The following is a 25,273-nucleotide window of genomic DNA, read 5'->3' as shown; positions in this document are numbered from 1 at the left end:
CAAATTGGAGTGTTTACATCCGGGCAGGCGGGCCTACCCGTCTACCAGACGGTAGTTACTGCCTAACCTCCTTGCTCAAGAATTTAATGGCCGTAATTCCAGCCTATGCTAAAAGTAATTCCTTATGTAAAAGGAACTCAGGTTTGTATAGTTAGGAAAAATACAATTTACTTTCAAAAATTGTGATTTTGTACAGGTTGTCTTTGGATTTATCAGGTTGTCTGTTTAAATATACTATTGACTACAAAATTAACTGTATCCTCTTATCTGTTGTTTCACTAGAGAGCTATAAACTTCCATTGTGTTTATGTTGCAGTTGTGTCATGGATTTATTTTGCCCTGTTGAAAGAGACCAGGGCTAAGGGCTACTCATTACTTCTTGTTATATGTTTTGTGTACACAGCTTTTGTACTTTGCAATAGAAAGAGAAAAGTGTATCAGTTTGCTTTCATATACACTGACCTTTGGTAATATCCATGTTGTACATACAAGTACTGTAATTCTTATCCATTGATCTCCAGTTTCATTTTAAAATTCTTATCCATTAATCTCTAGTTTCATTTTAATTCTTTGGGTATTCCATTGCCTCAAAGCCTGGGGTTTGATTGCTTGTCTCAGTCTCAGGAGGTCTCAGACACATCTTTCATCTTTATTAGCAAATGCTGGTGTTTTTGATAGCTCAATATTCCCTTCATTTATTGCAAATTGGACTGCCTATAGCTATAATCAAAGTTCCTGCTAACTTATTGAAGCTAATTGTCTTGGGTGCATGAAAACAGGTTCCTTGCTGAAGGGTTCTCATTGGGACACATACACATGACTGCTGGCTGGCCATATGACTTTCTATCAGACAAGGACCTCATTATTTATGGTTTGTGTAGATCATGATTGAGGGCTATTTATAAGTAGTACTGTAAAAGGTGTTTGTGATAAACAATTTTTGTTGTTCAAAAATTGCATATAGGAGTGGTTCAGTTTGATTTGAACTCTCTCTCTCTCTCTCTCTCTCTCTCTCTCTCTCTCTCTCTCTCTCTCTCTCTTTCAAAAATTACATAGAGGCTGTCCCTAGTTATTGGCGGAGTCGGTTAATGGCGATGAGGTTTTATGGCACTAGTCTAGCACCATAAAATTGATGATTCATGGTGCCATAACAGACAGAGAGTTGGTTATTGTGTGTCATAAGGTGCCAATAATAGAGTTATGGCACCATAGCATACCTAGCAGAGGAGCCATGAACTGAAACTCAGCGCCATAAATTGCTGAGTTTTGGTTCATGGCGGTTATCGCTTATCAGCACCCCACTGAGAACGGAACTCCTGCCGATAACCGGAGACTGCTTCTGGGGCTGAAGTAATCATTAGTTTCTGTTTGATTTTAACTGTCTTTGTGTTTATACTCATATTTAGATTTTCAGGTTTTGTACAGAACTTGTATGAGTAATTGTTCAGGGAACTGAAATTTTTATGAGTACTTGGATCTTGCTAATTATTTTAATGAGGAATATTTAATTTGCAGGTACTTCTCATTATTGACAAATGTAAAGAATGTTCAAATCTCATGTTGATGGCAGCTACTAACCGACCTTATGATGTTGACCCAGCTATCAGGCGATCAGGACGATTTGAAGTTGAAGTATGTGAGGGATTATTAAATATTTTTTTACTCATGAATTGGTACTTATAGTAGTAACCATTATTCTTCTCAATGTTTAGAGCAGGTAATAATAACTTTATTTTTTAAAATAAAAACCATTCCCTTTTACGTAGGATTATTCCTCAGTGAAAGGTGGAAACGGTTAAGTATGGTAACAAGGTGGTTAATTAATGGGAAGTGGGTGAGTGGGGAATCCCCCACTCACCTGTTGTAACCTAGCTCTTTTCCTTCAGCTGCCAGCATCCCACTTTAGATGGGTGTATTGCTGTGCTCTCCTCTGATTTTGTATAAATATGTAAATGAGCATAAGTGTTTATATAACTGAGTATTGTTAAATAGTTAGTGTTACGCACTGACAAATGATTGAGCAATTGTTCCGTCTGCAGTGCTAAATCTTGCTGTTGTGTTTCCTCATGAGCAGCTTGCTGGCTGGTTCCTTCCCCTAGCAATGGAAAAGTTGTTGCAAGAAATGCAGAAAAATACTCTACCTTTGACCCCACCAAAACTTTTCAAAATGTTTTTGCCTGACTGCTCTTTCTCCTTGTGAACTGGTATTCCTATCCACACAAGAGAAACCAAAGTTTTGAATTTTGTAGAGTAAGGCTACCAACAAACTGCTCTGGCACATGGTTTTGTCAGCCATGGTATTCCATAATCCAAGCTATACATGTGGTTGCAGGAGTCATCCTTCCTCTACTCATATAGTACTACCTTACTGGAAAGCTCACAATACTGAGTGGAAGAATAACGCTAGTCATGTTCTTTAGACAATACCCCTCACCTAAGTAGTGAGTCTTTATGTGAAGATGATAATTGTATTCTTGCATTTGTCTCTGTTGCTGAAGGAATATGTGGATGTTGTTTACAGAAAGAGTGGCTGCCCCTCCCTCCCCCTACTTTAATCACCCACTACTGGTTAACTATTGTGGTACCAAGCTTCAGCAAACAGCCAACTTGCAGAAATAATGGAAATTACTTGGAATTTACCATTTGTTCCTACACGATATACAAACCCTCGGTCCTTTACAATAGGAATTGCTTAAGGTGAAGGTGGAACAAAGCCGTTAAAACGCTTGGACAAGGTGGTTCGTCAGTAACTACTGTCCAGTAGGCAGGAAGACCTGCCTGCCTGGATGTAAACATTCCACTTTGCCTTCAGCCATTGTGTTGTAGACATGTTTCGTGAGCTCTTGCGTGATTGTCATTAAACTCGCTTTGTCGCAGTGGGATATTTTCTTTTATGTTTTATATATTGAATATACAGGCAGTCCCTGGTTATGGCAAGCTTGGTTATTGGCGATCCAATTTATGCCGCCATAACGGGCCAAGTTTCGGTTATCAGCACCATAAGATGCTGATAATAGAGTTATGGGGCCATAACATATTCAACAGAGACGCCATTAACGGAAACTTGGCTCCATAAGCACCATAAATACAGAGTTTCAGTTAATGGTGGCTTTTGCTTATCATCACCCTGACAACAATGGAACTCCTGCCGATAACCAGGTACAGGCAGTCCCTGGTTATTGGCAGTTTTGGTTAATGGCGATCCAGTTTTATGGTGCTAGACCGGCAATTTACAGTGCCATATCAGGCCGAGTTTTGGTTATCAGTGCCATGAGGTGCTGATACAGGCAGTCTTGTTATCGACGATCCGGTTTTATGGCGCTTGTCTAATGCCATAAAATTGGCGATTTATGGCGCCATAAGAGGGCCTAGTTCTGGTTATCAATACCATAAGGGTGCTCATGATGCCAATAACTGGTTATCAGCACCATAAGCATCATTATGGCTCCCTAAATCGCCGAGTTTCGGTTAATGCCAGTTTTCACTTAATGCCACACCCCCAGGAACGGAACCCCCGCTGATAACTGGGGACTGCCTGTAATAGAGTTATTGAGCCGTAACATACCTTACAGAGGCGCCATTAACCAAAACTCAGCTCCATAAGCACCATAAATTGCTGAGTTATTTTTAATGGTGGTTTTCGCTTGTCAGCATCCTGCCGATAACCAAGGACTGTCTCTATTGTGTTTGATATTCATTAATATTCAAACCCATTTTTTTGTGATAGCCTTGTTGACCATTACCACTCATAATTATGTAGAGGTGATCTGCTCAGCTCACTCAACTCTGCTCGGCCACCCAGCTCTGCCAAGCCGAGTGCTCAGTTCTACTGAACGAACTCTCTGCTCTTGATCAGTGCAGTCCCTTGCTATGACATAGCACCCTTCCTTACTGTGTCGCAGTGAGTTTTCGCATGGGTCATCGTCTTTGCCTTAATCATCTGATGCCTCCTCACGTCCCTCTTCAAAGGCTTCCACAGCGTAAGAAGAGGAAGGTAGTTTCTTTGCCCTGAAGAAGTCTCCCCTCGAGACTTCTAAGGGTCTGCATCCTTTCCCTGGGGAGGAAGCAGTTGACTGTCTCTCTGGCTCACCTGCTTCTTCCGGGAACTGGGACTCTATCCCCAAAATATAGTGTCTTGGGAGCCCCAGGAGTTCAAACCCAGGTTGTTCTGTCTCTGGTTTCCAAGGCGCTGTTCTTGGAACCAGGGCTGTGTCGGTACTGTTTGAGTCTCCAAGTGTACAACCTCCAAGAAGAGTCGTACACCCACAGTCAGTGATGGGTAGTCTTCTCTCCGTCATGACAGTGGCGCAGGATAAGAGGAAAGACCGAGCTCTGTTGGTGGCTCAGACCCACCTGTGAAAACTAGGAATGGCTATTCTTCAGGTGCCAAGATCAGGATACCACTGTCCCTCAGGACAAGGCATCTGAAGGAGATAGGAGGAGGTTCTCTGTTTAGTTCTCTCTGTGAAGTTCTATCACAGAGAAGATAGATGTGTAGCAAAACGTGAAAGTTCTTGCTAGCTTTTACTGCATTCAACTCCACTCATCTCTCGTTCATGTTCGCGCAAACTAAATAGCTGTAGGAAATGAATGCTTCAAGTTTAAAGAAGAGCGGCCAAGAACATTCAACCCCCCTCCTCTCTTTTTACTTCTACTTCGTGGGTTACACTGTGGCGGGATCACAAACAACAAGTAACCTCCCCACATAAACTTAACCTGTCTGGCTATCAAACCCACCCTCAATCACACTTTCCACTTAACACTAAAAACACAGCAGGACAATTGCCCCAATACCTACATACAGACAAAAAACACAAACAAGGAATCAACCCCGGCTTCTGAATACCTAGGACTAGGCTGTGCTGTCGTCCACTGGATATAGGCTATAGGCTAGCCAACACACAACCACCGCCGACAACCAAACACAAATCAACCACCCGAGACCCACAACCCCACAAAAACTCAATAACCCAACAACTAAATGCAGATGAACACCAACCGCCTGAAAAAACACGACAACCACACGACTTACAGCAGTACAACAACCCGCCAAAACCAACCCTGCCCCAACCACCACTAACAGACACCGAAAATGCACCACCAACCTTCTTAACCTAACCACAACCAGACAGACACACGCACAACAACTTACAACCCCAAAACCCAAAATCTATCAAATAACACCCAAACAACGAAACACCAAAGGAAAACTGCTGCCAAAACCAACACTGACTTGACCAGACGCCTCACTGTTTACAACTCTCGTAACAGACTTCCATTGACTACCTACAGAGTGCCACAACAGACATGCTTCCGACCGCCATCTAACCACTCCCATTCATTCTTCCACCAATCTCTCTCTCTCTCTCTCTCTCTACACAACCTTTGGAGATGTTGTCAAATATAAACTAAAATTACTCCTCCATATTACCTCCCCCATTACATTTGACAACATCTCTTACACTCACAACATCCACACTAAATTGCCTTTCGCAACACCCAAGGATGCTCAGATGCAGGTCCCCTGGATCTTGTTTGAGGACCATCATACACTCTTTCAGTTACATCGCCATTCACTTCTTCCAAACCACTTTCTTTCAAACTCCCATTATCTCCCTCACTACCATCCTCCCAAATTCCATTCACTACTTCACCGAGTCTTCCAACTCTGGTTCCAACATCTCCCTATTTCGGCCACCAAACCACTCAGTTCATCCATACTTCTGTCAAACTCCTGCAAAGACTTATCCATCCTATCAAACACCTCCTCACTATCAGTTTTCCTTCTCACTGAAGTCTTACTTGTCCCTGTCAACTCAAACCCACATACACTACAAGTATCATCATTCCCCAAAGTCATCCGTAGCACACGCTTTATCAAACTGTTTGCACCCTACCACCAACCCCTTTACCATGCCGTTCACGCTTTTCCCTTCCACTTCCTCTCTCCACACGCCTTCTGTTTTCTTCCATACTCAACCAACACCAACTGTCGATCTCCCAGACCAATTTGTTCACCAACAGTCGGCTCATACTTATTCACCCTCAAACCACTCACTCATCGCATTGCTTCCCGAACATAGTGTGGTACTTCCCTCCACTTACGGAGCTGGTTATGGTGTGCCCTAACCTCATCCAGTCCCCACCTACTCGCAATTTCCCCAAAACATAACTCAATCCATCGGTCCCACTTCCAAAATCTCAAAAGGCCCTTCAAATTTCTCCCTTACTTTATTCACATTCATTCTTCCCATCTCAACCACCTCTTTCAAACACCTTTATCCCCAATCTTAAAAAACTCTCAAACCTTCACTCGCTTTCTTCCACAAATCCCGATCACCTTCTGACAGACCCAACTGCGGTCTGACAATCCTTTCAAAATTCAACACATATTTACAAGGAGACATACCTACTCTTCTGCAGTGTGGCGTTATATACCCAAACTGCACGTCCTACATACATATCCCAATCCTTGTCGCTCTTACTCATCATTCGCAAAATCTCAGTCATTCGTCCTAACAGTCCTTTTGGTCAGCCAAACATTCGCACTGGGCATATACGGAGTAGAATACACATGCACAATACCCCATTCCTTCAACATTTCTTCAAATTCCCATCCACAAACTCAGGTCCATTGTCACTCAACATTTTTGCCGGCTTACACACACACATGGGCAACATCACTTGACCCACCATTCGTGCAACAGTTTCACTCCTCTTATCTTTGATGGGAAAACCACATAAGCAAATTTACTCATGTGATCAACCATCACAATCATCCCCACGTGTCCTCTCGCAGTCCTGGGCAAAGAAACACAATCAATCACAAGCATTTCAAACGGCTCTTTCATCTGCAATCGCAACACAGGTGGACTTGCATGCACACTCTGATACTTTCCCCTCTGACAGTCTTCACACGTGACAGCCACATCCACACAAATCTTACTCAACCCAGGAGCATACAATCTCTCTCTCATGCATTCCCACAACTTATTTTTTCCCATATGCCCAAACCGATCATGCACCAACAAACACATACTCACAGCTGACTCAACAGAAAACACTGGCACTACACTTCCTTGTCATACACCCCTTCCTGATGCAAAAAGTACACTATGTTTTTGCACACCACAAAACGTTTAGCAACCCTCTTATATATGTAAGTGTTTACATAATAAAAATATGGAATGTTAGTCCAATATATAAAATAAAAGTCTAAAACTAAAGAGGTCAACCAGATTGCCTTGCAGGAATGTGATCAGACTAGAGACGCTAAAGATGACGTATACAATAAGTATGTAAGCTAAGATAACATGCCGTCACCTGTAGTCATTCAATTGTTTATAAACATAGTCCAAGCTCCCTGCTTGAGACAACTACCCCGACTATTATCAAACGGCCTACGTGATCTGTAGCGTGTCTCATTCGATTGTGTGTTCGTATGAAACTATGTCTCTGATAGTATGTTCATATGTTCGAACTACTGTCTGTTCCTTCATAACTTGTAACAGAGATGGTAGACAGGCAGAACAGAGTTAGCTATCGTCATTAGAAGACCTGTACCTCTTTACCTAAGCTTTATCATGTAGAGGAATAGGATTAGCCATCATCATTGGCAGAAGCGATCAAGCTATCGTCATAGAAGACTTGTACGATCATACCTGATCTTCATCATGTAAAACTTCAGAAGAATATACTATTTTTATACCTTGTGTTTTCTACAAGAACCTCACCGAACCATGAGTTTAACACATCGTCGTAAAGATAATACCGACTTCGTAAGTGATCTACCACAAAACCCCAGACACATTAAAGATGGAAGTGCAATACCACCGACTTAGCGTATAGATTATCGCTAGTCTAACATTACCTCATCGCCGCCTTATCAATACAAGGCACAAGCCCTAATATTTGGTGGCAGCGGACCAGAAGAACTCTACAACGTCCTACGAAGATAAACGAGAATAATAAATCATGTATCATAAGAAATCAACGACGACGGAAGCAGCAGATTCTTCAAGCAACATAGTATCATCGTTAGTGAGCGACTTCAGAAAACAATAAGAACTCTTCAACGACGACGAAAGCAACAGATTCTTCAAGCAACTTAGTATCATTGTTTAGTGAATAACTTCAAGAAACAAATCCGACGTGTCTTTTTCCTACGACAACGCAAGCTTCGTCTCTCATTAGAATCATTCAAGAAAACATCGTTAGTGAGCGTTTCCGGCACTTCAAGAAACAAACCGAACGCGTCTGCAGCATCGGATCTTTCAAGGGCTCGAATCTTCGAAACAACGCGAACGGGGGAAACTGAAGCCAAACCAGGTCGTCCGCTAAATAGAGAAGGAGGACCAAGGCCGTGTGTCGTTATCGGAACACCGTGACTTCCCACAAAAGCAGGCTAAGTACAATTTTTTATTCATTTGGAGTAACGTTGAGTGTTTCCTTTGCAGGTCGAATTTCGTTATTCCTGTGGCTGAAGTTACGAGACATTCTTAATCTTACTTTTTTACAGAAATTATCTACATCATTGAGATTTCGCTACTGCGAGTTTTTTATCTTTGAGTGTCTGTTTCCAGAAGTTCTACTGATATATCATAATCATATACTATGTTAATTTTATCATTTTGGGAGATTATTAATCCCTTACGTAACAAATCATATTAAACAGTGAATATGCGTTTACGCAGTGGACGTCTGTATTTATACAGATGCATAGATAGGGTCGTTAAGCACCGTAGTGATTAGAAAACACACAAAAAACAAGTGGAACACCCGTACAAATCTATATAAATTAGAGGTAACACTATTTGGGTCTCATGACAATAAATGCTCCTTTGCAAAGTCCCGATCGCAGTTTTAGCCTTGAGTTTTTTTAGTTATATAAAATATCGAACCTCAATGACTCAACTCAACTTTAAAAATATGGCTGGATTGCAAGGAATAACATGTCTGTAAAAAACTTTCATCAGGCTAAATGCGCTGACCAGGATCCCTCACTATTTCAAATTTTAGCAAAGAATGAAGTACAAACAGTTAATATTGCATACAGTAGAGATAACTTGTCTTATTAGTAATCGCTCAGTTCCTAATAGTTAGTCATTCATTGCTTTATACGTAACCAGCAACGTAATGGCTAAAAACACACAATATGTTGCCGATGGTAATAAAGAGAAGGATTCCTAATTATTACAAAAAGAAATAGAAACAGTAGCCCGTTCAGAATCTAACAAGCAAACCCGGTGACTGTGTCACCTAGTCAAGCGGTCAAGGTTAGTCAAAAAACTGCCGAAGTTTTCAAAGCGAAGCAAATTCCACACAATAAGCGACTCTAGCAGAGTGGGGAAAAGCGATGTTGGTTCATATATACCGATATCTTTTTGAATTAAAAAGGATTTTTCCTATGAAACACACGACCGTATAAAGTAATCAGAAGCAGGTTTCGTTTTTTTTTTGTTTTTTTTTTTTAATACATAAGTTATTATGAGTACTGGTGGATTAAGCCCAACTGTACGCGCCGTAAAAATTAGAATATCTTGTTTTATTTCTTTAATACACGTAATATCTGTATTTACGGACTCACTGTCTGTTGTTCGAACTTCCCTAATGGAGAAGTCCGGATAACGCGAGCAAGGGCGCTTACAGATACCTCTATAGTTATAAAAAACATTGATCTGTATGTAGTGTAATTGTAAGATCCATCTAGGGGTATACAAAATATTATCTTACATCCTGCAAAATAAGGCGTGTTTATCAAAGGTAAAAATCCATAAATAAACCTTCAAACATATTAAAATCCGTTTGAACAAAAATGAGACAGTTAATCAAATAATAACTTATATAAAGGAACTATACATTTGTCTCCATAAATCGTGAACATTGTTCAAATGACCCAACAGAATTCTTCCACAACCGCAGTCGTACTTTGCACGCAAAAATCTCGAGAAGCATGCACCCTAGAATGTCTTAGTGCGTGTAAAAAGACTTTGCTTGGGAAATGAAATTTTTAATCCTTCCCGACACTCTGAAATATAACGATTTCCGCGAACAAAGCCCTAAAGTATACATATCGTGGATACGGAAGTTTATAAATATCGCATTTTTTATTGTTGCTAATTTTTAATCACGCCCAACCAGTCGTGGATGAATCTCTCTGGATAATCTATCTAAAGTAATATCCGTAAAGTCATTCAAGCAGAGGTGATTCAGCAGAAATTTTTTTTATCTTTTACCTGAATACCAGGAAGTTTCTCCACTAGCGAGTGATCTCTGGGAAAAAAACGGATATAATTTAACACAAAATACGGTCTAAGGACAAACATTAAGCTATATACGTACCTTCGTGTAGACTTTCAATGAAATTTCAAAATAGAGATAAATGACGAAGTTGAAAAAATGTTAGTAATAGGAGCCATTAGGAAATCAAATAAGCCCACCATATAATTCCCTCAAATGTCATGGCCAATAAAAGATCGGACTTGGCGTTATCTGCGTAAGATTCTGTCGCTTAAACAAGGAAAACGACTTCCGATAGTTTCCGTGCGATGTACCGACGACATCTTATCTCTGTTAGGTTAGAATAATTTTTTTTCACCAACTTGGACTTACTTAAAGGCTTTTACCTGATACCATTACCTAAGTGATTGTAAAGGCTTTTACCTGATACATTACCTAAGTGATTGTACCTCATACACCGTTTTTTTCAAGCACACTCAGGGGACATTATCAATTTTTACGTATGCCTCCGGCTTACGTTGCAACCCAATTACAATATAGTGTTTGGAGATTTTTAGGGATACCCTACATGCCTATATGGATGATCTTGTAATCTTTTCTAATACCTTAGAAGTACATTCACATAAAGTAGAGCTAGTGCTACAGAGACAAAGACAAATAATCTCGAGTAAAATATCTAAATGTGAGTTTTTAAAAACCGAACATGTTTATCTAGGTTTTATGTGTCTGGTCAAGGTCTTAAAAGTAGTCCATGGTAAGGTGTCGGCTATTCATACTTTCGGTACTTATTAACGTAAAAGGGGGATACAGCACTTTGCGCTGTAGTGGGTATTACAATCGTATGTAAATATGTAACTCTCAATCATGACAGCTCCTTTAACAGATCTTACGAAGAAGAGCGTAGATTTATTATGGTCTGAAAAGCATCAACAGGCAGTTCGATATCTTAAAAGCGGAATAATGCAGCTTACCTAACTTAAAAATCCCTGATTTAAATAAGGAATTTTTTTTTATTGCAACAGACGCCTCAGACCAAGGGGTAAGAGGGGTATTACTTCAGTCATATGATAAACAGTTCTTCCCTATAGCTTTTTATTCACGTAAACTAAAGCCCTCTGAAAGTAAATATGCAGTAATAGGCAAGGAAGGGCTAGGTATCTTTAACACTAGTACATTTTAAGTTCATAATCTATGGCTATCCTGATAAAGTCCTTACTGAACATGAGTCCTTTACCGAGTTTTTCAAAGGCTTTAATCACAGTCCAAAAGGAACTCGGTGACAAATGATCATTCAGGTCTTTGGAGCCAAGTTAAGATATCTACTTGGGAAAGCAATTATCATAGCTGACGCATTATCCCGCAATCCGCACCATACAGCAAAGAACCATTAATTGGACTAAAAGATATAGAAACATCCGTGCCTATGTTAAAACCGTATCTAAACAAGAAAATTCCTTAACCCAAGAGATCGCGAGCATTGAATATCTGGGTTGGAGCGCAGAACTGTTACAAACTGAACAAAGCAAGAGTCAAACAGACATAACCCAAAACAACTAAACCACTTCGAAACGGCAAACAGAGTCAGCAGCAATAAACACCAAACAACAAAACACTTCGCAAAACGGAAACAGGGTCAGCGGCTAAGCATAAACAATACACACTTCGAGCAGAAACCCTAAAGCAAAAGTATATTTAAAGTATGTGTATCAGAATAATGTAATCAAATGTAATATTATATGTAGGTCTGTGACGAGGAAAACCGAAGAACACAGCAGATGACTAACGACCAGGTAGTAATAATAATCTCTTTCATACCAATCGTCATAAACTGGTTGCATTCTGTCATCCAGGGTTCCATAGTATGTCACAGAAAGCCCAATCACTATTTTTCTGGCCTACAATGCTTACAGATATAAAAAAGCACATAACTAATTGTAACACGTGTCATGAAAACAAGGGATACACTAAGACACCTGTCAGTTTAGGGGCCTATCCTGTGCCAAATCAATCCTTGAAAGACTATACGTAGAATTATTAACAGAATTACGAGTCTGACAGAGGGAATAACACTTCTTAGTGTTAATAGTTCCTTGACACGTTATATAGAATTAATAGCACTACAAACACCGCAATTGAGTGCGTTAGGTATATTTATGAGTGCTAAATCAGTAAATATGGAATTCAACACATAATAATCTGTGACTCGGGTGGTGTAAATCAATATAATCCCTTAACACGTTGTGTGAATTCCTTTCCATTAAGAAAACATAATATATTTTATCACCCAGAGTCAATCGGTTTGGTAGAATAACGGATAATTAAATAGGAAGTGTCAATGTCTTACGAGTTACAACTCGTGATGTTGGATCCGAAACTGGATTATAGCGGTTCTCGCGGTTTTAAATACGTTTATCATTTATATCTTGTATCTATAGAATTGATGCCGCAAGTAGCCTTATACGGTACGCCGCTAGAACACTTTTCCACATATTCAAAGCCAACCATTAATTTATCAAATATATATACATATAAATAAAATAAATATAAAAAAATAAGATAAATATGGATACAAGTGGAGTCAATATAATACACTCCGTAAGAATCGGAAGGGTTGACAAATTAAATAAAAGGAATCACGATAAAATCAATAAGCAAAACGTAACCATAGGTTAATGAAAATATCTAAATATATGCGTAAAGATTTGAACTCTAACTTAACGCTTTAGTAATGACAAATAAGCTAAAAGTTCAAACACATATCCAAAAACCTACTGACATATTGTCTGTCCCGGTGATTATATTCGTAGTCAATGAAAAAAAAAAAAATTAAATAAATAAATAAATAAAATAAACTAATAATAAATAAAATAAATAAAATAAAATAAAAGAGATTTTAAAGTCAGGAAGTCTAGAAGTGAAAATGTTATCTATGAAATAATCCTATATGAATCTTATACAGGGGCTAATAATAATATATAGAATTTGTATGGAAACCTTTTTCATATAGTTTGAATAAGGAATATTTATTTAACATAATGCCAACATGAAACTAATATGTTGTTCAATTTTGGTACTGTTGTTTTTTTTTTTTTTTTTCAGACATTCTTCTCATGCGGGTGGAGAATTAAAACACTAAAATATCATTTGAAAATACTAAAGTCGATCTCTTACAGCAAGTACGTAACTCTTAGCTGGCTGAGAGCAATTCCTCTGGCCAAGTGACGACGTCATCATTGCCGTATCAGCATTTGTTCCTTTTAACCTCAATAATCTGCTTACACAGGCTTCATCTGTGTGTCGTCTCTGCTTGCAAAAAGCAGATTGACTGGAGAAAGGAATGCTTAGTTCATGAACTTCACATGTGGTTCATAGGTCACAATGACGTGCCCAAATAACATATTCTTATCCGTGTGTGTAATGCAATTAGTTAAGGACCTTGTAATCATTTTAAAATTAATGAACAAATATAAGCAAATAGAATTTCTATAACAACAAAATGAATTAATTTTTTTTTCTGAACCTCATAGACATTTGGAAGTATCACGATATGAATATGAAATATTTACTTGCAACATTAGCCTATTACAATTCAAGTAAAACATTCATGGGAAAATGTCACATTTTCTTGAAAAACCCAAAGTTTATATAGAAATTAGTTACATAGTGGGTTTTTCGTTGCATCTCCTACCTATTAATAATGTTTTAAAAGTTAACCTCAGAGGATGCGCACGAGAAAATTGAATATGAAAACTTTTGTTAGGGCACATAGAATCATGATTAATCTTCTCTTGACTCTTATGTTGCCTGGCAATCTTACAATTAGCTCCGTTTTCCACTTCTTTGTCTAGTAACTTACTACCAGTAATATCGAATTTTCTTTGAGATTCGTAATGATATCTATGTATTTTTTATAATTATGGATATTTTTACAAGTCATCATAGACCTGGATAGGTTCACTCATTGTTAATGCCATGGATAAAAAGTTTGTACAGCGGACTCTTTTTGAATTCCAATATCAGCGAATTCATGTGGGTTAAGTCTGGTCTAAATGGCTCTCTCCCCTCCCCTGTATTTGGATGTCGTCTGAATTTGACTTTGCCCTTGTGACAAGATAATTTCACTTGCAGGCTGATTAATGGAACCTGGTTACAGTATCCTGCAGTACGAGAGTTTCACATCGCAACTTCAAAAAATCGTTCGTCGCCAGCGGACGACTACAGTCAAGTAACAACCGCCTACAATGTGAAAGGAATTTCAATGGACTTCTCGACCCGACACCAGTATCTCGTCGTTAATCTCGTTTTAATGCGGAATGCTCCGGCTACTGTCGGAAATCGACTAAAAAAAAGGGACATACTTCCGACAATTACGACCCGAAGGATATTCAACTCTACTTTGCTGGCGAAGGACTCGTGCTGGGATGATCTATTCATCGCGAACGTAATCGTGTAGCTTAGGATGCAGAGAATAAGTATGAGCGCAAAATAGAACGTTGGACCCGCCCAGGCAAATTTTCCCCTTGTTTTAACCATTGAAAAAGGCCGTTTCAATTGGCTATAGGTGGTTGTCTGGAACTGTGTAATGGACGAAAAGTTGTTCGAAAGCTAGTTAAAAGTGAAGTAGTATAACCTCGGTCATGTATCCTATATATATAAAGTATCATGTATCCTATATATAATTGATCATAAATAACAGAGTCGAAATATATCTTTGCGTGTACGCAATAGGAATCTCTTATATAAATGATCATAAATAACAGAATCTAAATATATCTTTGCGGTGTACGCAGTAGGAATCTATTTAAAGTGCACATATATTAATCATAATTATATGAATCCATATACCAATGTATAAACAAATCAGGTAGCCTATAATCAATCTGTTACCTTTTATCTTCCCAATATCTGCAGTATATATGAGTTAGTATATTGATTAATGAATCAGAAATCAACGAATCAATCAGCATAAAAACATTAATAATTTTATCAATTCATATATGAAAATTTTTATCAGTTAAAATATGATTTTTTTTATCATGTTAATCTTCATTCTATGCAATTATCAGAGTACATTAGTATTTTCTGTAGCATAAGTATCTTAATGAGATGAAGTGAAAAAACTGTATCATTATATATCACGTGATCACTATTATTTACCAATATCATTGTTTTATATTTTTAGTTATCTTGAATCAATTCATGTACACCATGAATTTTTATTTACTTATATATATATATATTCACATAGTGTCTGTATCACACTCCTATAAGTCAAATGCAGTCAAGTTTGAGTAATATTCAGTAGTTGGTTTTGGTAGCTGACCGAGCTAATGTAAGTGTTTACATAATAAAAATATGGAATGTTAGTCCATATATATAAAGTCTAAAAACTAAAGAGGTCAACCAGATTGCTTGCAGGAATGTGATCAGACTAGAGACGCTAAAGATGACGTATACAATAAGTATGTAGGCTAAGATAACCTGTAGTCATTCAATTGTTTATAAACATTAGTCCAAGCTCCTGCTTGAGACAAACTACCCCGACCTATTATTCAAACGGCCTACGTGATCTGTAGCGGTGTCTCATTCGATTGTGTTCGTATGAAACTATGTCATCTGATAGTATGTTCATATGTTCGAAACTACTGTCTGTTCCTTCATAACTTGTAACAGAGATGGTAGACAGGCAGAACAGAGTTAGCTATCGTCATTAGAAGACCTGTACCTCTTTACCTAAGCTTTATCATGTAGAGGAATAGGATTAGCCATCATCATTGGCAGAAGCGATCAAGCTATCGTCATAGAAGACTTGTACGATCATACCTGATCTTCATCATGTAAAACTTCAGAAGAAATATACTATTTTTATACCTTGTGTTTTCTACAAGGAACCTCACCGAACCATGAGTTTACACATCGTCGTAAAGATAATACCGACTTCGTAAGTGATCTACAAAACCCCAGACACTCCATTAAAGATGGAAGTGCAATACCAACCGACTTAGCGTATAGATTATCGCTAGTCTAACATTACCTCATAGGGCGCCTTATCATACAAGGCACAAGCCCTAATATATACATCCAACTCACATGGCCAGTCTTCCACACGTACTCCTCCCAAAACACATTGTCGCAACACACTTATCTCCAGGCACTTATTTTGCATTTCCTCAATCTCTTCCTCACTCAACAGATCATTCTCACTCCTAGCAATATCAATCATACCCACAAAGTTTGCTACAAACCCAAACATTACCATCTTGAATCCTAGCTACTTCGCCCTGCCCCCTTTCTAAGAATTTCCATTTCCTACTCTACGTCTATATCGTGGATCCTCAAAAAATCTATCCCCTAAAATTAAAAAACAAGATGGCATATCATTTTCTCCTATAAACTATAAAGTTATGCATTACCTCAAGATCTCCCAACCTAACCTTTAACAACCGTACCTCTTCCATACTAAAACACTTCCTTGTCCTAAACCCATGTTTCTCACACTTGTAGACTGCCTTTTCACTTCCAATCACATCTCTCAAGTTCACTCACCACTGACCCACTCACCAAGGAAACTTGTGCCCCTGTGTCAACCAAACTACAATACTCACTACATTTACTTGGACAAACGTCACCATTTTCCCTCGAGTCCCATGCATACACACATTCACTACCACGTCCACCTGGTTATCCACATCACAATCCTCCTCATCACATTCATCCTCAGCTAACTCCCCATTTCCACAATTCTGACTCAGATCCCCTTCACAGTCCGTTTTTGTACCAACCAATTACAACCACGTTCCCCGCACTGAATCATCAAAACCCCACGTTCATTACCAGTACTCACCCTTCCTCGATATTCAACCGGTCTGTCCCATCCAAAATACAACAACACTTTAATTCCAAACAACTCAGCTACTGCTGACAACAATTCATACAACACTTCTCCTTGCCCCACCTTGTTCCTCCGCACATGCCACTTCCTTCTTTGCACATTCACTCATCAACTTCACTCGCAACTCATTCACACTACCGGGTACCTCTTCAACCAGACCATTACCTTCCAAGTTTTTCAATGCTGAAAACAAACATTCACACATTCTGTCATTCCCTTCAAACCTCTCTTTTACAACCAACCCCTCAGGTACCATATTCGGATCCCAGTCACTTTTCACAACACCACTGTCCTTACCATGCATCCTAGACATCGTATCAGCAATCACATTTTTACTCCCCACGGCACATATTCTAAGCTAAAATCAAACTCACTCAAATCCTCAATTGTCCTCGCAATCCTAGCATTCACACTTTCCTTCTTGATCATATAAACTAACGGCCGATGATCTGGTCCTTCTGAACAAATTTTACCCCATACAAAAACACTTTCAACGCTTTCACACAAAACCTTATTGCCGCAAGCTCCTTCTCAACCACCGAATACTTAAGCTCTGCTTTATTAAAAGCTTTACTCACATACGCAATCACTCTCAATTGTCCCTCCCCATTTACCTCTTGCATCTGCACCAAGCATCCTCCCATACTAAACTTACTAGCATCAGCATACAACTCAAGCTTACTGGCATCCTCACTGTAGTCCGGAAAAGCCAAGGTGACGTCCCTACCAGCCTCCTCTTTCAATCTTTCAAATGCTCCCACCATTCGCTCATCCCACCTCAGCTTAGTACAATTTTTCTTCCCGGTTCCATTCAGTCAACGGCTTCCCTATACCCGAAACAATCCCTAACAAACTTCCTCCCAAACTCAATCAGACCTAAAAAACCCCTTTAACTCCCGCACGGTCCGGGGACGTGTAAACTCCTTTACTTTTTCCACAAACTTTTCACTCTTCCTTACACCACTCGCACTCACCTTATGACCAAGAAATTCCCACTTCCCCAGCCAACCACGTACACTTCTCCAGCTTCACTTTCACTCCAACCTCTTCCAACCGTTCTAACACCTTCTCAAGCAGTTCCACATTCTCCTCAACAGTCTCACTTGCAATCAAAACGTCAACTATAAACACAGTACCTTCCTTCTATAAAACCAGCCAAAACTACATTCATCGCCCTCTGGAAGGCAGCAGGCGCATTAGCCAATCCAAAACTTAACCTCTTGAATTGATAGTGGCAGCTACCACTCGAAAAAGCCGTAACATGCCTGCTCCCTTCCTCAAGAGGCATCTGGTAATAGCCCCTTACCAAATCCAATTTTGTGAACACTCTCATCCCATGCATCTTATCACACAATCACACCACATTCATCGGGAATCGCTCCTTCACAGTCACTTCATTCACCTTCTGTAATCCACACACATCCTCAAACTCCCATCTGTCTTGCGTACTGGGGGACTATGGGACTATTCCAAGCACTCTCGCTCCTCTCGATCACTCCCACTCTCTCAAGTTCCTCACACTGTTCCTCAATCTCTCGGGCAATAGGCGCAGAAAAGTGTCGGGGACGCTGATATATGGGGGTATCGTCATTCAAAACTATCTTGAACTCTGGGAGCTTAGATCCCCTGAAATCCTCATCACCCCGACTCAACGCACCCCGCCTATCCCACAACATCTGCATCAACCGCTCCCTCTCGTCATCACCAACATTTTCATCCACCCCAATTCTTTCTCTCAACTCATCATACTTCCACTCATCACTTTCTTTCATGCTACCTGTCATCACCTGCCGCACCCTAAACATATCTTTCGTCGTTCCACATCCACCAACGCATACAACAACCCCACATCACCTTCACGTATACCCCGCACTCGCTTTTCCTAACACTCGCATGAGGCCACAAAAACCCGAGATTCTCCATATCCAAAATCCCATCGTAACACATGCCACACTCGCTCTTACCAACTTGTTCGCATCCACACCCTCAACCACATATGCACACTTGTCACCTTTGACAATCCCAAGACTATCGGGTCACGCAACTTTCACACTAACAATTTCTCCAACTTCTCGCGGCACTTTTACACTCTCTATCGCAACCAACGGCACTCCCTTCCATATTTTACTGTTTACTCCTCCATCCCCATCCAAGTACAACTCTCCATGTACATTCCCCTTCCTATGCAACTCAATCATATTCCTGCTCGGATGGACCACCATCCCACACTTCTTCAAGAACCTGTATCCTAACAACATATCATACTTATCACTCATTCCCTCGATCACATAAAAGTCACCTTCCGCCATCACTACCCCTTCGATTTCTACATTTTCACGCAACATTCCCACCACAGGCATACCCAAATTTCCTATTCCTCGTACCTCCCCTTTACATTTCCTAATTTCACACTCACTCCGCAACTTGTCACATCCATTCTTAAAAAGAACACTGACACTGCACCCAGTATCAATCAAAGCAAACCAAAACACACCCCTTTGCACCTCACTTTTACACTCATACATTCATGAGCTCTTCCTCCAAACCCTTTTCATGCAACAATCCTTCACGCACATGCATCACTCTTACTGACCGCACACCAGAGGACCCACCCAACTGAATCCCCTTTGTACCTAGTTTCCCGAACTCCCAACTGACTCATCCTCTTTCGCCTACACACACTCGCCACATGACCTTCCATTCCACATTCAACACATTTTGCCCGCTGTTCCTTACACATCCTAGCATAATGCCCATTCTTCCCGCAATTACCGCAAACCTCAGTCACACGAATACCTCGACATCCACTTGCTATATGCCCTACTGGCCCACGGACCTGTAACATTTAATACCCTATCTTCTTACACTCGCTCACTAAATGCCCTGTTTGCCCACACCCGAAGCAAGCTTCTAACGCCCATCTGCACATTCATTCTTCCTGTGCCCTAGCTTGTCCAACATCTGATAACCACTGCCTCTTTCGTTCAACGGACTAACCAACCCCACTCTTCCAACGCTTGCACTCCGATCTCTCTTAGGGCTAACCATACTTATGTTACTGGCTCAAACGCTCCTATCAACCACTCGCTCTGCCATTTGCCTTGGCCCTTCCAAAACTGCCTCCCTATAGCTCTTAAACTCTGGTATAACATCAGCCACTTCAGTCCTAATACTAACACTTCTACTCTCTTTCATACACCTATTCAACTCATAATCCTCTACTATTTCCAAATGTCGTTCCATGACAACCTTTCATTCGTCCATCGCATTTTCTCCTTACGTTTCAGATTTACAAACTCATACACACTCTCAGGCACAGTCGCCAACACCTTCCTCACTAACTCTTTACACTCATTTATCCCTTTGTCCCCAAACTTTTTCCTGGCTAATGTTTCCAACCTGCACACATACATCGACAACGACTCACCAACATTCATTTCCTTACCTCATCAAAACCATGGTTTTTCTCTATATCTAACACTATTCTTCCTTATCCTCTTCGCCTGTTCCACAATCCTGGCTTTCACACTCTCATACGGCACATTCCCTACACTCATCATTACCCATACATATTCAACAAAAATCCCGTCAAAAAGCCACCCAACTCTCTTGCCCAGACTCTCTTATTATCCCCATACTTTGACCTCACAATACCTCTCATATTCCTTAAAAAAATCCCCTATGTCCCTACTACCATATTCCTCGTATTGTGCACATCTAGGTATCTCTCTCATATATACAGCCTTTCGTACTTCCCGCTCACTCTCACTTTCGCTACTACCATTCTGATCCCTCTTAACCTCGTCCGAATATAGGGAATCAACTTCCATACTAACATCCATGCTCCTCATTACGCTCTTCTTACCCTTCTTTCGACCCACCTGTTTCCACTCACCGCTATCCAAATCACTCTCAGCCCTTTCCCCAATGTATTCAGTCCTAGTCTCATCCTGTCCGTCATCCTTCCTAACCTTCTTTCCCTTAATCGTCTTCTTTCCTCAGCCCCCTTCTTGTTCTTGTCCTCAGGTTTATCCTTATCCTGTCTTCTTTCCCTTCTTCCCTTTACCTACCACAAACAAGTCACCTTCGTCCACTCGTAGTTTCATCCCCTCGCTCTTCCACTGTCTTTACCACTTCTGGCCTATCACAAGACCTAGTAGGCCTACCCCCTACAGCTCCCTCTCCCATGAACCCCCTTCATCTCTCCATGCACTGCAGTTCATCATCCCTAAGAATTTTTCATCCATTTTCTCAACCATTCTCTCTTCTGCTCCTTTCACTTCTTCTTTCATTTCCACTTTTGCACTCCTTAGCATTCCTCTCATTTCCTCTAACTCGCTCTTCAGCTCCTCACACTCTACCCTTAACCTCTCATTATCCACTTCTAATTGTCCTCTTACTTCCCTCTCCAACCTCAACTCCTCCTTCAGCCTCTCCACCTCACTCAATCCTTCCATCTCAAACTTTCTCACCACTCATACACACTAGCCTAGACCAATTGTCCTGCAGCTGCCACACCAACAGTCCCTGTTCGGGCGCCAAAAAATAATGTGGCGGGATCACAAACAACAAGTAACCTCCCCACATAAACTTAACCTGTCTGGCTATCAAACCCACCCTCAATCACACTTTCCACTTAACACTAAAAACACAGCAGGACAATTGCCCCAATACCTACATACAGAACAAAAAAACCACAAACCAGGTACTCTCCGCTGGCTTCTGATACCTAGGACTAGGCTGTGCTGTCGTCCACTGGATATAGGCTATAGGCTAGCCAACACACAACCACCGCCGACAACCAAACACAAATCAACCACCCGAGACCCACAACCCCACAAAAACTCAATAACCCAACAACTAAATGCAGATGAACACCAACCGCCTGAAAAACACGATAACCACACGACTTACAGCAGTACAACAACCCGACCCCCAAAACCAACCCTGCCCCAACCACCACTAACAGACACCGAAAATGCACCACCAACCTTCTTAACCTCACCACAACCAGCAGGACACACGCACAACAACTTCACAACCCCAAAATCTATCAAATAACACCCAAACAACGAAACACCAAAGGAAAACTGCTGCCAAAACCAACACTGACTTGACCAGACGCCTCACTGTTTACAACTCTCGTAACAGACTTCCATTGACTACCTACAGAGTGCCACAACAGACATGCTTCCGACCGCCATCTAACCACTCCCATTCATTCTTCCACCAATCTCTCTCTCTCTCTCTCTCTCTCTCACACAACCTTTGGAGATGTTGTCAAATATAAACTAAAATTACTCCTCCATAACACCAGGATGAATGAGGAACTCGATGAGTCTTTTCCTGAGAGTTCGAATCCAAGAGACTATGTTTTTGGTTCAATCTTAGGATCTTACTGAACATACTTCAATCTGTTGGGAATGGATAGCACCAAGAAGTTTGAACGACTCTTCAGTGCTACTGTTTTTTGGAACAACCAGTTTCGGCTTGAATAGTTGTCCTTCAGTTGTTCTGTTACCAATGTAGAAGTCTCCCTTTGGGACAGCTTCACCTTTGTTCTTCTCTTTATTAGAGAACGAAGAAGGTCTGCTTCCAGTCGTTATTTTTATCTCTCAAATGTAATAGGGAATTTAGGGCTGGGAGATAAAGATTGATTTTTTGACCATAATATACAGTATGATTTGATGAATTTACAAGGAAACAGCAAGTATTACTAGTATGTTTTCTCCTCGGACATGTGGTCTATTAATCAGTTGCAACTGTCAGAGTAATAGGCGCATATCTGCTAAGTAGTTCTTCTGGTATGTGACCGAGACTAGTAGTACCTTTTCTAAATAAACCTGAAACTCAGGACAGCCTTTTGGGCCTCCCAAGAGTTCCTAGTTTTCATTTTGAGACAACTAGTGGTATTTTTGTCAACAACACCACAACATTTGCATTATCACCGAACAAGAGAGTTTCTTTCCCACCTATTTCGGTTAAAATGCAAATGCTCGAGTGTATCTTTTTTGTGCTCGATGGTTCTAAGCCAAATGCGTTCCAACATGAAATGCACTACCAGAGTACTGCCTTCTCTCTGAGACTCTGTTCATCTTAGTATTGTTTCTCCTCTATTGAGGAGTCACTACCAATTCGCAATTCGAATCTCTCGGCCTGGCCATCACAAACTTAGGTCTCTGGTTGGTTCATAATTCTCTTGCTCCACATTTGCCTTTGCAAAAATTTTCAGAGAGAGATATATCTCATTAGACTCATTATTGTCTTTCTGTTTACCCCATGTATAACATAAGTCTGTAGTGTTCTGTTCCATTGCACCTGCCCCATTGGCTGCAATGACCCAGAATAATTTTCTTCAGACAATTTGAGTTTTGTCTTCTAATATACATTTTGTAATTCGTAAGGTGTTCAATATTCTTTGTTCGCCCCGAATTTAAAACGAATAACCAAAGACTTTGTCTGTTCCCTGCCTGACCAGCTTTGTTTCCAAAGTTCCTCCCTGATCTAACCCACATGAAGTGGTACAATACCATGTTTTCATTACTGAAAGACACTCCACCTTCATTGTAAGTACCAACTTTCTTGCCAAACAGCAATGAAATAGCAGAATAACTTTTTCAGTCCTTTGCAGCAACTAAATTTTGGGAATTTGTTGGCTGTACTGGTTATTATCTTGAAGATATCGGCGAATTATTTGGATTCTTTTAGTAGCCTTTTGGCATTTATTTAATAAGTTTTTTTTATTAAAGACCTTTACTCAATTAAAGACCTTTACTCAGATTTTGGACTTGTTTTTTCACTTTGGTGATCTATTTAGTTGACTTGTTGACACTGTCTAACATAAGTGTGACTAGTAGACTAGTACTTATTATTGCAGCCAAGACTGCAATATGAGAAAGACTTTGGCCGAATATGCAGAGGTCAAGTATGCTTTTTAAATATAATGTGTGCTGAATATGTTGACTGGAACCCCAGACAATGAAAAATTTTGACTTCTCATCTTTCCAAACTGGAAAGAGATAGGAAAAGGAGAGCGACTGGTAGGAATGACAAGTCATTAGCTAGCCGGGAATCTTTGAAATCTTCCACTGATGTTCCTGTTATTTCTGTTATGACTTTGAATCCCATTCTTCAACTATCCCGCCATATCTTGTACCGAGCACCCCAGCTTCCGACCCCAGTGTCATCGCCAGTCTCGAAGCTGAGTTCAATCGTAAGTTTGAGTTTTGGCAAACTCTATGGCTTAGTTAGGGGGAGTCAATGCTTGCTCTTATTGATCATGGAAAAGTGCTCATAGTGAAGTGTTAGTGAAGGAGCTGGGTGTCCGTCCCACCAATTCTAGGCGAAGGTTCTTGACATAATTCCCCACACCTGGGGGAAGTTATTCCAGAGGCCCAAGGGAGGTTGGTGGGGTCTGCCCACGGGTAGTTGGCCCCTCAATTGTATTTGTAGTTGAATCTCGGGTAGCAACAGACAGCCAGTGGAAAGGCATCTTGTCTTTTCTCCAGTTCAGAGGCTTCGAGTCCTGGAGGTAGGTGCTGATAGGGCTTTAGTGATGAATCCAGACCATTGGAAAGGTCTGCAGTGAATGTGTCTAGCACCCCTCAGGTGCTTTGTAAGAAGGTCAGGGAGTTGAGACCTTCATGTAGCTCCTGGGATAGTCCAGAGAGTTTTTTGCAAGAGTGGTCACCCGCAATGTCTAGCGTGTGATCCTGAACAGTCTTTCTCCGTCTCTAAGTGCAAACACTAGGTGTCGAAGCGCTCATTGGTACCAGATCTTCCTTTATCTGAGTGCCCTCCACCATCTGCACATTCTTCCAGACATTCAGTAGTGCCCAAGCATTCACCAGTACACGAATGCCAAATAACTCCTGAGCTGTCAGTAACTTTCAAGTGCCCATTGGCGGCAGAACTGCCAGTCTCATCTTCTCGTTCGGCAAGAGCTTCAACTTTTATGGCTCCAACTGTAGTGGATCTGGCTTTTGCTCCCATCCAATGACATTTGAATGACATTTTATGCTACTTGAAACTTATTCCTCCTACTGCTAGTAGTAATGTACATATCTCCCTTTCTCCAGTGTTATAGTCTGAAGAAGAGGATCAGGATACAGAAGAGGTTACTTCTCCTTCAGATGTGGCTCT

At 40.5% G+C, this 25,273-nt stretch overlaps 1 protein-coding gene across 1 annotated transcript in view; it reads left to right on the top strand.

Annotated features, from left to right (window-relative positions):
• Window positions 1–25,273, top strand: part of LOC135212736 (ATPase family gene 2 protein homolog B-like) — a gene marked incomplete in the record, with an annotated part of 403,279 nt that overhangs the window by 143,213 nt on the left and 234,793 nt on the right. The window contains 1 exon segment of the mRNA XM_064246448.1: window positions 1,516–1,632. Coding sequence (XP_064102518.1) covers window positions 1,516–1,632 — 117 coding nt within the window.

Source organism: Macrobrachium nipponense, chromosome 41, assembly GCF_015104395.2.
Source record: "Macrobrachium nipponense isolate FS-2020 chromosome 41, ASM1510439v2, whole genome shotgun sequence".
Classification (NCBI taxonomy): Eukaryota; Metazoa; Arthropoda; class Malacostraca; order Decapoda; family Palaemonidae; genus Macrobrachium; species Macrobrachium nipponense.
Note: the sequence above shows the minus strand (reverse complement) of the source record. Positions and strands in the feature narration are given on the sequence as shown.